The sequence below is a fragment of the Vollenhovia emeryi genome, unplaced genomic scaffold (genome assembly GCF_000949405.1).
Source record: "Vollenhovia emeryi isolate VEMERY1.0 unplaced genomic scaffold, V.emery_V1.0 DF939122.1, whole genome shotgun sequence".
Taxonomy (NCBI): Eukaryota; Metazoa; Arthropoda; class Insecta; order Hymenoptera; family Formicidae; genus Vollenhovia; species Vollenhovia emeryi.
Window position 1 is genome coordinate 1,337,796 of NW_011967244.1, and position 14,924 is coordinate 1,352,719.

Below are 14,924 nucleotides of genomic sequence, written 5' to 3' on the forward strand. Positions count from 1 at the left end.
CTTAAGTCAGGCCCTAAGAGCCTGAGCAGGAATATTGTCGTAACCGTTTACGATTCTGTCGTACGACTTATAGTAAGTCGGTGTCGTTAGTCAACGCACAAAGGATTGTCGTAGACGTATGTCGCCTTGCGATACAATAAATGTAATATACGTCCACGACAATGTGCGTTGATTCCCGACACCGACTTAAGTCTTACGACAATCTTCCTGCCTCAGGCCCTTAGGATACTACTACGTTTGTCGTACGACAAAATTTTCTAAGGCCTGTTATACCATACGTCATATATCGCTGTCGGATGTCGGGACATAGCCGATGGTCCAATAAGACGGCTACGTCCCGACATACGACGTATTGTATAACAGGCCTAAGCGTGTTGATCGGCTGCAGGATAGAAGCTTTCTAGATACTCGAGGACTTTTCTATCCTGCAACCAATCAACACGCTCGAAAAATTTGTCGTACGATAAATGTGATACGGCCAGACTTACGTTCGAAAAAAGGGGACGGGAAGCGGCGTCGTGGGTTCCGTTCACTGTCTGGGTTCGCTCCATCCTCCCCGGACCCGTCTCGTCGCGTATCCCACGGCTTCCTCACCTCTCTTGCTAAACCGTGCGGAGGTTACCTTGCTGCTCTTGCACGCGCGCCGTTGAGAAATCCTTGGACGTTCATTCCCGTCGCACGTGTAGCGTTTCAACGTGGCCGCCACTCATCCCGCGTTCACGCCTGTCGCGACCGTCACGAATAATATGGTTCAGCGTTGAATACGAAGAGTCGAAAGTGTACGCTTGTCGCGCGCGGGAAAAATTAATTTAGCACGCCGATACAAATTGAAAACTTCATCAACGCCAACCCTCCTTCACGCGTGAAGACGTTTCTTACGTGAAATATTCAGAATTGGCGTACCGGTTTACCGGAGTTTGGAGAGAGTATACGAAATTCACGCAGAAATGAGAGTAGGCGAAAATCTAGCTCTGAACGAAAATGATAAGTTACGATTATTCGTGTCTGACTAGATTTATATATCGATCCTGTTTCACTTATTTGTTTAATATTGTTTTAATATATTTATCCGCACTTTTTTTATCGCTCCTCTCAACGAAGTCTATAATTATTTTGAGACGTTAATCGTTCGCGTTCAATTCCTTCTGGTTTACACTTGTAAAAATAAAGGAGCTGAACGTGTTGGCGAGTATTATGAATTGCGTGTCTTTTGCAGGAGACTGTCGGGCCGACAGTTTCGAATTAATGCCTCCGAATCGTCATGTACATTTATATTTATTTGCCCGAAGTGTCAGCGCGGCTGCGTTTTGACATTGTGTAATATATATTTTCGTGGTGATGTCATCCGTTATTTTACGATTCTGCGGCGGAATTGAATAATCGCGGTACTCTTTCTTCCTTTCTCTCTCTCTCTCTCTTCCTCTCGAAAAGGGTGGCTCCCGGACAGAGTCGTATAACAGGGATTATCGTGGTAGACGGCTTCCTTCCGCACAACTGTTGATATTTCAGTCTCTGTCAATCTGAAACGACAGAAGCGAGTCGTCGTGAAACGTTGAAGCTCCATTTGTCTCGGACGAACGATTATTTAAGAGCGTGGTGCAATATATTTTTCGTTTAATTTTTAATAATTTAATAATTAAATAATATTAATAAAATAAAAAATTACCTAATATTATTTAAAATATTTGATGATATATATAATTAAATATACAATTATGTATTTGACTCGTTAGTACATAATATTTTTACTCGTTACACGTTACCTCGTGTTTTTACACATATTCCTACAGTTCTGAAGACTAAAAATCAATTTTTAAATCAGGGTCGCATTTTTCGTGGAATCCTAAATCGGTCAGATTTCATGGCACGTTAAATCGTAAAGCCAACGGCACGCGATACTAGTTTTCCTACTGGGTTGCTTGCGAGAGCCAATAAGAATGCAGAGTTTAAAGTCAACGGCACACGATACTATTTTTTTCTACTGGATTGCCTGCGAGAGCCAATAATTAGATCAGATGACTTAAAGCTAAATCCTAATTGACTCTCGTAAGCAAAAAAAAAATAGTATCGTGTACCGTTGGCTTTAGATCAGATGACTTAAGGCTAAAGCCAACGGCACGCGATATTATTTTTCCTACTGGATGGCTTACGAGAGCCAATCAGGTTTTAGCCTTAAGTCATTAGATCTAAAGCCAACAGTACACCAGACTATTTTTCCTACTGGATTGTTTGCGAGAACCAATAAGGCTGCAGAGTTTTAGATCACGTGATTTAAGGCTAAATCCTGATTGGCTCTCGTAAGCAATCCAGTAGGGAAAATAGTATCGTGTACCGTTGGCTTAAAACTCTGCATCCTTATTGGTTCTCGTAAGCAATTCAGTAGAAAAAATAGTATTGTGTGCCGTTGGCTTAAGACAGGGGACTCGAATACGGCTCTTTTCTCTTAGGAGACCACGGTTTCCGGGCTTTGTTACGTAAAAATCATCGCGCCTCTCTGGGAAGGAGACCGGATGTTCGTCACCGTAGATCGGACTATTAATTACATGTGTATTGAATTTGGCGTACGACTTAATTACGGTAGTCCGCGGCCTCGCCGTAGACAGACGCTCGCGAGCAAATCTGATGTTAAGCTGAAAACACACGAGAAAACTAAACAGTAAAACCGACGGCACACGATACTATTTTTCCCTACTGGATTGCCTACGAGAGCCAATCAGGATGCAGAGTTTTTGATCAGGTGACTTAAGGCTAAATCCTGATTGGCTCTTGTAAGCAATCCAGTAGAAAAAATAGTATCGTGTGCCGTTGGCTTTAGAATTTAGGACTTAAGGATTTCGACCAATCGGAATTTTCATCACTGCTAAGTTTCAAAATGGTTACTTACGTTCTCGACTGTTATTGGTCACTTTCCTTAAGTCTTACTAAGTTTTTTCGTGTGTTTGGGGCTTAAATTGTTGCGCGAAAAAATAGTCGATTTGTTAATGGAAGGTAGACTCTTCTCTTCTTGGAGGTTTCCTCGCATTGTCATGCGGAAACTAATCTGACAGACATTTATCCTACGTTCTTTTACATTTCTCCGTATATTACGACAAATTAAAAATTAATCATGAAGTTGAACGATTGACGGCGTCTGACGATTCGCGATCAATAATCGGCGATTCGCTCATCGACGCGAACGATCACGTTATTAGAGCCACATGCCGGGGACTCGTATTTTCGTCGCGCATTTAGCGATCGAAACGCCCACGCGATCGTTATCTCCACGTCGGTTCCGAACAGCGATTTCTCGCGGGATCTTCAGCGCGCCGAGCCATCACATCTCGCATAAATGGTGGTTACAGTTCAGCGCTAAGTGGCGCTAAATGGAGATAAGCGCGTTTAAATGCCGGCAGGAGGAGGGGGCGCCATTCCGTATATTTTATTTGCCCGGTGTTCAAGATCGCATCGCGGCTGTAAACACGGGATGATAATTTAGAGCGGCCGTACGACGCCCCGATGACCGGCCCGACTGCGATTGTCACTCGGAACACTCGGCCTTTATCGCGACAGCGGCGCGATTTGTGACAAACGCCGAAACATTAGCGACTAATTAAGATAAATCGATGGCGCAACCTGGTAGTACAATCGATAGCGTTCGTAGCGTATTTCTTTCTCTCTCTCTCTCTCTCTCTCTCTCTCCTCCCCCTTCTCTTTCGCTCCGATGTCCGGCCACGCTTGAGAGATATGAGATAGGCTGATTGCGGAAAACGATCCGTAAACGCTCAAATCTGTTTTAAGCCAACGGCACACGATACTGTTTTTCCCACTAGATTGTTTACGAGACCCAATTAGGATTTACTTTGAGTCACCTGATCTAAAACTCTGCATCCTTATTGGTTCTCTCGTAAGCAATCCAGTGGGAAAAATATAGTAGTATCGTGTGCCGTTGGCTTTAGTTGTAGACGTAAAGGCTAGCGAGGTGAATCAGACTAGCAATTGCCGACTTGACTCGGATTGGATTGGGATTGGCGATTGACGATTGTCCTTTAGCCAATGAGAGCCTGTTAAATCGCTGGTTGTATTGCTCTCATTGGTCAGAAGACAATCGCCAATCCCAATCCAACCCGAGTCGACTGTTGCTAGTCTGATTCGGTCTTAACCCTTTGAAGCATTTCTCTATTAAACCATTTTTTGTGAAACTTTGTAAGGGTTTTTGGGGTCGCCGATTATGAGTCTTTCCCTGCCTTGCCTTACGTCTACGACTAACAAGACAAACTTGAGCGTTTACGGGTCGTTTTCTGTCATCAGCCGTACGGTACGTCGTACAAATAATCGTTTAAATAACCGCGATACAGACGTGACGCTTGAGCGATCGTGAATCGTACGAGGTGTACCACTCTGCCTGGTTACTTTTGGACTTTTTGTTGTCTTTTACGTTTGTCGGCAAGGTCGGCCACAGTATCATGTCGTGGAGGTATAAATAGTTCTCCGTACTGTCTATAATCGCGGCTATTAAGATGTCTCGTAACGATAGCTCGTCAATCGTCGCTTAATCAGCGGCGAGAGCTGACGCGTTACGATGGCGTGCCGCGCAATAATTACCGCAATAATCATTATAATAATTTCTCAATATTTTCAGCGAGTTGATTAAAGAATCCCGATTAAAACGGGAAGTAGAAGGACTTCTTTCAATTACCGTAATCATTTGCTTGTTCGTCGCTTCCGGTTGTTATCGATAGACGCTGCCGCGTATCCCATTCTTCGCGCCGCCGGCCTTTCCGCCGAGAGGCGAGAGATAACGACGGTTCAACGAACGTCTGGGCGCGCTGGGTCGGGTCCTAGATGAAGGGGGGAAATGCTAGACGATCGGGCACTCCTCGGCCGCGGCGGATGTCGGTCACGCGGATTTGCATCGCGACCCGTTTGTCCCCCACTCTGCGTTTCCGACGCGGGGCGGCTTGTCTGGAGCTTTAAATCTGGCGTGAAGCTGGAAAAAGCCGGACGGTGAGCGAGGAACTGCGAGGGAGTTTGCCGAGAGATCGGGAAAACTCGCTAGGACTTGGGAGCGACAGATAGTTGGATGTTCGTATTGTAGAGATAATAAAGATCGAGTTTTTTTTAAAGTGGGGTAAGAAATTAAATAAAGAAGTAGTATTTTTAAAAACTGTCTCTTGTTAGTAATTTTGAAAGATAAATTTAATGATATTTTTGGCGTTTTCTACTTTCAAAGTTTCACACAAAACTTGAAATTCTCTTTCAAGCACAGTTGGGCTGTTCTTATTTTTATTTTGTGGATCAAAAGTGAGAGTCACAGAACGTGGAATGTGACACCAAATTTTGGCAAATTTGGAGCTGATTTTTTGAAGCCGTGCTTCAAAGGTTAATAAATAAGCGTCGAGACTAGATTTTTACTATACATTTTTAAAATTGGATATTACGAGTAATTAACGGAATAAAAGATTCATTTGTGGGAGAGTAAAAAACATGTTTCTTGCAGAGTTTTTTTTACTCTTTACTACAGTTGTTTTTTTTACTACCCTTTTAATCTCTAATTGCGTTCCGCATCTGAGGCGTTTGCACGCAACGACAAGCTTATGTAACGTCATGACTACCTGTTATTTCTACAAGCGTGATGTTATTCATTTGCTTCAAAGCAACCGACGATACCCAGTTTAATTTCGAAGCGATATTTTCCTTCCCTTGCGTATTAACTAACCGCGGGAAATCAGGTGAAACTCACATTAATCCCGACGTTGAATGTAGTTTTATATGCGCATTCTTATTTTATACACCGGATGCACGTGACGCAGTACCGCAAATTCTTTGCACAATTTACTTTACATAATTGCAAGATATTAATTTCTAGTCAATGATGACAGTAACAATTAGCTGCACAATTGCGAAAACTTGTTACTGAAGGGTTACATCTTCATTACGGCGAAAGTAACTCGCCTAACAATAGGTTTGCATCCGGTACTTGGAGCGTCGCTGGTAATTAAACTTAACGTCGGTATTGTGAGACGTTAAAATTCTTGCGCGAGTTGATTTGAGCGGCTGCCAGCCAAGATTACACTTAAACCAGTGCTCACAGTTTGTTCTTATATTTAAGACCGTCTTAAGTACAATCTTGAAATATAAACCAATCACATTAACATCTAAGACGGTCTTGAAAGAAGAATAGATTATGAATACCGGCCTTAAGTCTTATCTTTGGTAGAAAGATGTTTTCAATCTTACATTTGTTTTTTTTTACTTCTTATCTCACTAACGTTTTTTTCATTTCTTCTTTGTTCCTTTTATCATATAAGTAATCAACATTAGAGTCCTGGATAATCAGAGTTGCGTCACTTATATTTGATATATCGAAGCCACCATTTTTTTTCCTACTTCTAGCAACCTAAGTAGAAAAAGAAGGAAATAGGGAAAAAATGGCGGCTTTGATCGTCATTGACTGCGTCCAGCAGAGAAAGCTGCTTTGTAACTGTTGTAAAATTCGTGAACCTGATTGGAGTATATTCTTATTATAGATTCAGCCAAGATTGACAGCATACTCGAATCAGATTCAAGATTTTTACAACAGTTGCAAAGCTGATTTTTTGGACGTAGCCATTGGTGTTTCTCTGATTATCTGGAACTCTAATCGACACACGTGCCGGTTATAGGAAATTATGTAAATTGCAAAATAGTTTATATTACGAATATAATTGCACATAAAATATTTCATATATAATTATTTCATTAATAGATTCGATCGACTGCGCGAAGGAACTTACGCAACCTTTAGGCTTATGTCAGCGTTGCCGTTTTATTATCTTTTAAATCTTTTTTATTATGATTTATATTATGCTTAAAATAGCATGACAAACCACTGCTTGCAAAACAAGTGACTCGATGTCACGTACTAGAATCGGTGACGAAACGTTCAATGGATTATCTCTTTGTAATCTCGCGCTAAACGGACTTCGCTTTTTAAAGGTGGTTTGATTTGAAGTTCAATTGCCGTTGTGAGATACGAGGCTTATCTAAAAGGCGCGATGTTAAAAATGCGAAAATTGAAACTAGGATCTGTCTTCGAGGGCTTATCGGCGTATCTTGATAACATTCACGGTTCACGATTGACACACGTCGCTTGTCGAATCACGTGAAGTCAATACTCGGTTTTCTTAAGTTTGGTTTACACCGGATTAATCATATGTGCGCCTATACCTGATACTACGATCTTTGGTATTCGGGAAGTACACGCGATTTCATTACGTCCTTACTTAGCATCTCAAGAACGAGTCGAGTCTGCTGTAATTAAGCGACCAATGAAACACCGTAATTACATATTTGCCAACGTGTCCGAACATGTCATGTGACAGCGTATAAAGAGACATTCCGAATGATGGTATCGCGATATCAAATGCCATTTAAAAATGAAAATCACGAGAACTCCGCCGATTTGTCCGGGATTAGAATTCGCAATGCGCCTCACAAATTCCAGCGTTATCAATTCATCGTTTTCAGTTAAATAGATTATAATCGCCACTTTTTTTATCTGTTTCAGAGGAATAGTTCCGCTGTTTAGTACGAGAAAACACAGCCACGATGCCGAAGTCGGTATGTATCCTCACTTCAAATAATTTTTCTTTATACAATTAGTGCAGGGCATATTCCCTGTCCGGTTTCAACGTCACTGTTCGGGTAAAATGAAATCCGAGGCTTCGCAACTTCGAAGCTTACAATTGATTTCCAATATACTAACTTCGAGCGTAGTTCTCGCTTTAATAATTGGCAACGAGCTGATATGTTGCTGCTAGAAAAGGGATAAAAGAAAACGCTAAACACTTAAACAATTGTGTATTTTTTTATATTAAAGTTAAGAAATCTACAAATCCACAAAGTAGAGCTGAACAGTTGGCAGGAGAGATTCCGTCCATTTATTTGAGAGGAATCGGGTGAGGCTCAATCGATAAGTTTAATTAATTTAATTTCTCGTGCTAAAGATAGTCGCTCCGTCGGTTTTTTTTTCCGTAAATCACAAACGGATGCATCGTATATTTGTTGCATCGAAGTCGCAACTATAGGCGCGATTAGATCAATCTCGGATCACCGGATAGACGTACACTTTGTACTCGAATAAAACGGAAGAAGATATACATCTTTCCGTTTGATACAGCAAAGCGATGAATAATGAACGGAAACTGCGGCATTTCCTGGCCATGAAGATAGACTCTTTTAAGATGCATCTTTTTCGTTTTTTTTGTAGACATTACGCAAGATATCTATCGGTTTTTAGGATCAGCTTTAACGAATACTCGTGTACAAAAATAAAATTATGCAGACATGTGACTCGTCTGCTGTTCGCGACTGAATTTCTTTTTTACGTAACTTCGTTATGTAATTCGTGACGCGTACGTACAAAAGACAATGGTCCTCCAAGTCGCGCAATACGTCTTTCCATTTTTTCCGGATTCAAGAGAGGAAGCTACTTTCCCTCATCTTATTCTCCGTGCGATCAAACGCATTTCTCGCTCTTTCGAAGTTCGGTTGTTTTTGCGAAATGAACGAAGGCATCGTCTATCTAAAACAAGAGACCGATACTTATTTGCATAAAACCGAAGCGGCCGCGTTGCATAACGCAAAACTGATTTATAGGTCGAGTCAACGAAAAGACCAAGTTAGTTTCAATTGTTTTCAAAAACCGCGCGCAAAACGGCACCGGCGACGGCCGCTAATGTTCATTTCTGTCAATGCAGATTAACTTTAATCTTGGTTTAACCTACTTTTTATCTTTTTCTAGTTCTAAGAATTAGATTAATCTCGATTTAATCCTCTATAATCTAGTTTTCTTTTATGTCCAAAAAACTTATACAGTATAAAACTAGTAAACGTTAACTTTGGATAAAAATAACGATTAATTTACAATCTTTAAATGTTTTATGATAAAGATGTACAGGTCCGTATGACTTCAAAGTTAAGTAATATTTTTATAATACTAAAATCTTTTTTAAAACTAAAAAGCGATGAAAGTAAGTTAAACGAGATTAAAGTTGCTGTACTTTGGTAGAAAATTGACACAGGAGAGATCGAAAATTTTCGTTCGTTTTTCTATTCATTGCGCGGTTACGGTCGCGGACATCTCGCGCCGTGTAGGTCGGCGACGCGAGGAATGCGATATCGCGTATGTCGCAACGTGAAAGGCATCGGCCTTTAACGCATCCGAGAGGTCGGCGAGTGTCCCACTCGCTTGTAGCAAGGAGGCCTCTGGACTTTACGCGGTTTTTTCTTCCGAGGAAGGAAATCCTTACTCCAGAACGCCGTTTTCCACGAAATTTTACGTGCCTTGCGACGATTGGTGCTGTTGGACTTTTGGCCTCTCGTAATCTGCGGTGAATAAAATTTATAAGCAGCGCAACGCGCGACGTTTCGCTCGCCGGCAACGTCAGCCTCAGTGAAACAGGATCCGGCTCGTTCGCTGGGACATCCTGCATTGACTCAATACGAATAGCGCGCCGTGTCTGCTCACGCTCCCACATTTTTATACCAGCAACGTGTCAATCTAGTCGTCGATAATAGTGCCTGTAATCGAACTTTGAGCCCTGTTAGAACAAAAACGACTCGTAGGATTGACTAGTGGCAATGGTAACTTTTGATCAGCATCACTTGAAGTATAAAATGGCAAAGTCTCAGCCAATTTCACCGAAATCTATTTTCCATAAGGTTCGTTCCTTATCAGTTCGCACCGCAACATCTCCGCTCGCAGATGGAAAGAGAGAGAGAGAGAGAGAGAAAGAGGAAACACTTTTATAATATAATAATTCAAGCCCAAGCCATCGATTTAGTTCGATCAGAACTTGATCGGTCCGGCGGTTATTGATTTTCGATAATCCAAGGATCCCTCAACTCGGTTCGTAAAGATACCCTACCGCGTCTCTCTCGATGTCCTCAAAAAGTTCCAGGCAAGAGTGAAAAATTACGCAATCGCAACGGCGCGTGCGCGCACGCGCGCGAGAGAGAACGGTTGTAACGGTCGCGCATTCGCAAATCAGTCGGGCGGCGTCGGCCGGTTTTCAAAAAGCGTTGGTGCCAGGCGGGGTCGCTTCTTTCCGCGGCACCCGGTATCGCCGGGGCGCGCGGCGCGCCGTGATTGGTCGCCGCGCCGCCGACCGGCTCGTCCCACGTGACCGCGTTCGCGCGCCGCGCGCGCACGCATGCGCACGCGTTCCCTCGAGGCGGGAGAACGGTTGCACCGTTGCGCGTCGCGTCCCGGGACGAAGAAGAGGGGAAAGGAGCGCCGCCAGTTGCACTTGTGGTTTGGGCCCCATTGTCCGCGACTCCGGAGACCGGCTCGAAGGCCGATCGCGTTTAGCACGCACGCACGATCCGTTAATTTTTGCACCGTCAACGTTATCGGACGCTTTCGTGTCGCGTTTCGGCGTCTCGAATCCCGTGTGTACGCCCGCGAGCACGCCTCTCCGCGAATTCTTTTTTTTTGTTTTTTCCCTTATCGGTGACTCCCCGTTGTGAAAGTGTTTAACGAATCTCGCAGACATGGTCGCCGGCGGCAAGATGGTAAGCCGGCCGTTACCGGCGCGACGCTGGTTTAAGCTTCGCTCCGTATATCGTGATAGATATGTCGGAATCGCGATGCAGGGGCTTCTCGCCCTCGGAGCGTCTCGCGATTCATTTAGGATTTCGCGCCTGTATATGGAAAAAAAACATTTTTGTACATGGTGCGGTTGCAGTAGAATATTTTTGTTAAACAATGGATTTAAGGAAGGGAGTATAAAAAAGAAGCGGGAATTATGAAATAATGTGGCATACATTTGTCCTTACCCGAGAGAGACACGGTAGGACGCGTAATAACGCGACGGTTGAGCCTCGCTCTACTGGGTGACGCGTTTCGCTCGCACCACCTGACGGCGTCCGTTTTATTTGCATGTGCTGCGCCGCGAAGATGAACGTGAGGGTGACGACGATGGACGCGGAGCTGGAGTTTGCGATCCAGCAGACGACCACGGGGAAGCAGTTGTTCGATCAGGTCGTCAAGACGATCGGACTGCGCGAGGTGTGGTTTTTCGGCCTCCAGTACACCGACAATAAGGGTGACCTCACCTGGATCAAGCTGTACAAGAAGGTAGGATATACTTACGTATTCGTCCCGTAGCGCTTCCTGCTTGCTCGACGCCCTCCAACCGGATCTCATCTTCCCGTCCCGTAGCTCATCCGACCGGAGTCTTCAAGAACCGAACTTCTTTCGACTCGTATCGAAGTTGATAACGCACGATTAAATGTACGAAATTGGTGTTGAAAATTATTTGTCAGATCGGTATGAAAAGTTGATTTATCACTGTAATTTCATGGCAATGCTAACGAACGACATTTTAAACATTTATTGTCGTCGACGTCGGCTCTTTTTATCGGTCACGTTTCGTCTCGGACGCAAATTCGCCCGAGCGATGTGATTTACGCGACGAGGCTCGCCGGAGGCTTCTCGGTATCGTGCGAATAATTTTCAAAGTTAAGATGAGGATATTAAAATCGGCCGAGAAGCTCGCGTTCGCTTCGTTGGCGGTCCGGCCGCGAGCGAAATTCAACCGTGATCAATTTTCGGTGTTGATGGCAGTGAAAACTGAGCCCCGTGGTAACGGCTGTGTTACCGTCCTCGTCGCGTGACATGCGAGATCCACCCGCGCGTATCGACGCGTACATCGCCGGGCGAATGAAAGAAAGTGGAGATACCCCAAATCGTCAGGTCGTGCGACACCCGACAGCCCGTAGAATAGTGCGTCTGCTTTGTAAAATTATAACCCTGTATTGTGCAAGTGTTCCACGGTACATGAGTTAAATTAATCCTTGCATTCCTAAGTGGGGTAGAAACCGGTCCCCACCGGTACGTTGCAGAATGAATTTACTTTTTTAAAATGTTTACTAATTTATTATAATAATATGTTGTCGGTAATGTTTTTGTTCACCAGTAATTAAATCAATAATCAATCAATTGTTTCGACATAACTGGCTATGTATTTAATTTGTCACAACGACGACGTTTCGACTGCAAATCGCAGTCCTCTTCAGGTTTGTTTAAGAGACAAGCATTTACACAACGAGCGTTGTGACAAATTAAATACATAGCCAGTTATGTCGAAACAATTGATTGATTATTAATTTATTAATATTGCGCGCAATAATGAAAGGCCTTTATTCCATATATTTTGCAATTGTATTAAAAAGGTCCAGGGACGTTATTATTTTTTATAAATGTTATCCCACGTACTTCGGATCCGCTGCGAACTCTACTTGGGGAAACTATCAGAGGTTTAAGAGTTGAAAATGTAGATATAGTTGGAATCGCATTAGAGCAAAAAACGTATACAATTAATTATTTGCTTGCATAGATATGCAGGGTGTCTCATTTTAAATGATCCACGCAAATATCTCCAAAAGTATGAAAGATACGGAAAAACGTTTCAAACAAAAGTTGTATTAATTAATAGAATAAGATGGTATAATAAACAATAGGGGGTTCCGTAAAAAAAATTGAAGGTGACCTTCACGTGACCTTCAAATGACTATTCAAGGTCAAATCAATGGCACCACCTTATGTCCCCCTTCGTACCGAAACGTTTTTCCGTGTCTTTCATATTTTTGGAGATATTTGCGTGGATTATTTAAAATGAGGCGCCCTGTGTGTTGTTTTAGGCTAGAAAATTTTTCACATTTCCCATTCTTTTACCAACTTACAATCACGTGACAACGAATAACAGTTGGAGGAGAGGAGACTGTTCAACTGTGAAAAAAAGTATTCAGAAAGCAACGAGCGTGTATCTCGTCGAAAGTTCTGCGAAGCGAGAAAGTATACTTTGAAAATAAATGCGGCTCTCAGCAACTTGCGTGTATCACGTGTCCAAGATTGCCCATTGTCTTGACTTTAAGAGTCATGGAGTCAGGAGTTGCTCTCGGCTGGGTTAACTTCTTCCTCGCGATCGGTTTCGGTTTAGATACATTGGACTATTGGTCTCGCGGGTAATTTGCGTGTCTTCGCGATCGACCGTGCGTCAGATTTACGCTTACGCGCACGTAAAGTGTATGGAATCGATGCACGAAGTAGCAAGTAATTGCCGACTTCCTAAGGAATCGCACGCAGCCGTGTATCCCGAGTCGATGTTGCGCGCGGGGATCCTAAATAGCGGCCATTCGAAGTACGCTGCGCCGATTCGCACGAAACCTGTTCTTAGACGCGGCTGGGACGTGCCGGTCTAGAGACTTTCTAGAGGATTATGTTCTCTTAACTTCTCTTAATTACGTACGTCGTCGAGTTGCATTTCGCCGGAGGGTCGTTAACGTCTCCCGGGATTGTGAATGCTTACGTTAATCCGCGCTCGTTTAATTCAACACCTTTCTTCGGATTCTCGCACAATTTATTACCCTTCCTTTAATCCCTAGTCACTAAACCATATCGAATACTCTTACTTCATTTATCTTGTTCATATTTTTAGCTTATATCTCTTCAGTTTTTCTCCAGTTTGAAAGTCTTTTCCGAAGGAAGCTTCATTTGATCGACGTGATGATCGGTGACGAGATCGTTTTTTTTTTGCATCGCCATTCGCGTAGTGGCAATAAAAGAGTTCTTGGTTTCTTAGATCTTCGTCGGTGACAAATGTGATGATGTCATCGTCTTTCAAGTGCGGGACACGTGTTCGACGTCTCTGCGCTTCTTTTTCTCATCGCGATCAGGAGCGTGGCTTTTCTGACTGTCCTTGTTCCTCAAAGACGTCACGGAAGTTCGCAAGCTTTCTCTGCTTCTGTCAGAAATCGCCGATCAAAGAGTCGCGGATATTTTCGCGCGAAAATTCACTTTCAAAGTCTCCCTCGCGTTATTATTTTTTCCAGTTCTCGAAATATTTGGAAAAAGATAAACTTCAAATGGATTTTCTTTCCGCGAAAGATAGATTGTCATATATTTATTTTCTTTATTTCAACGTACCTAAAATATCTTCTGTGTTTCTTCTCGCTACAGAGAAGTTTTATATCAACTTACATGAAATGTGGTCAAACATGTATTTAACGAATTTGAACTCGGATGAGTTTTCAAGCATTCCGTTAGAAAATACATGCATATGAATCGGTTATCATAATCGCCTGAGGGATTAATATCCGGCGCTGAGGAGCGACTGCGCACCTCCGGTTTCGCTACCTGTTCGCGATCAGTCGACTTCAATTTTCGAGTCCATGTACAGTTACCCGTAGATCAAGGCAGACACCTCTTCGGCTTTCACCGGCCGGTTAATGCCGGAGACGACGCTCCTTCACCTTGACACAGTCGCCACTTGTCGCTCGTCTCGTCCTTCTTTTTTTCATCGATTTTCTTGCCGACAAGAACCACATCCAGATTTCTCGTCGTTCTGCCTCGGTCGAGCCTCGCGATCTTCGCGTGTAAACTTTCGAAGAACCTGCCTCTGAACAGGAAAACGGGGAAAAACCGACGCGACAGGTGGTTGCCAGGTGAAAATTGCGGTGGCTGGAATACAGGCACGTGCTTGTGGTACTAGGCCACTGCGAAGCAGCTGGCGTGGCAATGTCTGGTTTCACGTAACAGTCTCATTTTAACATTTATTCCACATTTACTTAACATTTATTCAATAGTGTTTACTTATTGACTGTGCGTCTATTTCCGTAGAATTATTTCACGGCTCATCTTCAATTTTACAGTCGTATAACGTGACATTCAAAGTAAATTGACCTCAGTCTTCGATTAATTTTGCAATAAAACTGTCCTGTTTAAGCGATGTAATAATTTTTCTGAAATACATTTCTAATAGTATGTATTTGTATTTCTGCCTTTATAAATATGCAACAGCAGTTTTGCTGTAGAGAATAAAAACCAGATTTTTATTGTCGATGAATTGGAAACGAATAAAGCTGTCAAAGCTGCTTTGTCCTTCAGTTTTACACTGAAATGA

General features: G+C 43.0%; 1 protein-coding gene across 4 annotated transcripts in view; it reads left to right on the forward strand.

Annotated features, from left to right (window-relative positions):
* The window catches only part of LOC105569889 (moesin/ezrin/radixin homolog 1), a 39,562-nt gene that overhangs the window by 6,954 nt on the left and 17,684 nt on the right, over positions 1 to 14,924 (forward strand). For 2 of the 4 annotated variants that reach the window (XM_012026695.1, XM_012026696.1), the window contains exons 1-2: positions 10,259 to 10,533; positions 10,919 to 11,098. In XM_012026695.1, coding sequence (XP_011882085.1) covers positions 10,513 to 10,533; positions 10,919 to 11,098 — 201 coding nt within the window. In that variant the 5' untranslated portion in view covers positions 10,259 to 10,512. Of the gene's footprint in view, positions 1 to 7,525; positions 7,579 to 10,258; positions 10,534 to 10,918; positions 11,099 to 14,924 lie in introns of those variants that run through there. The other 2 variants (XM_012026698.1, XM_012026697.1) reach the window with 2 other exon arrangements.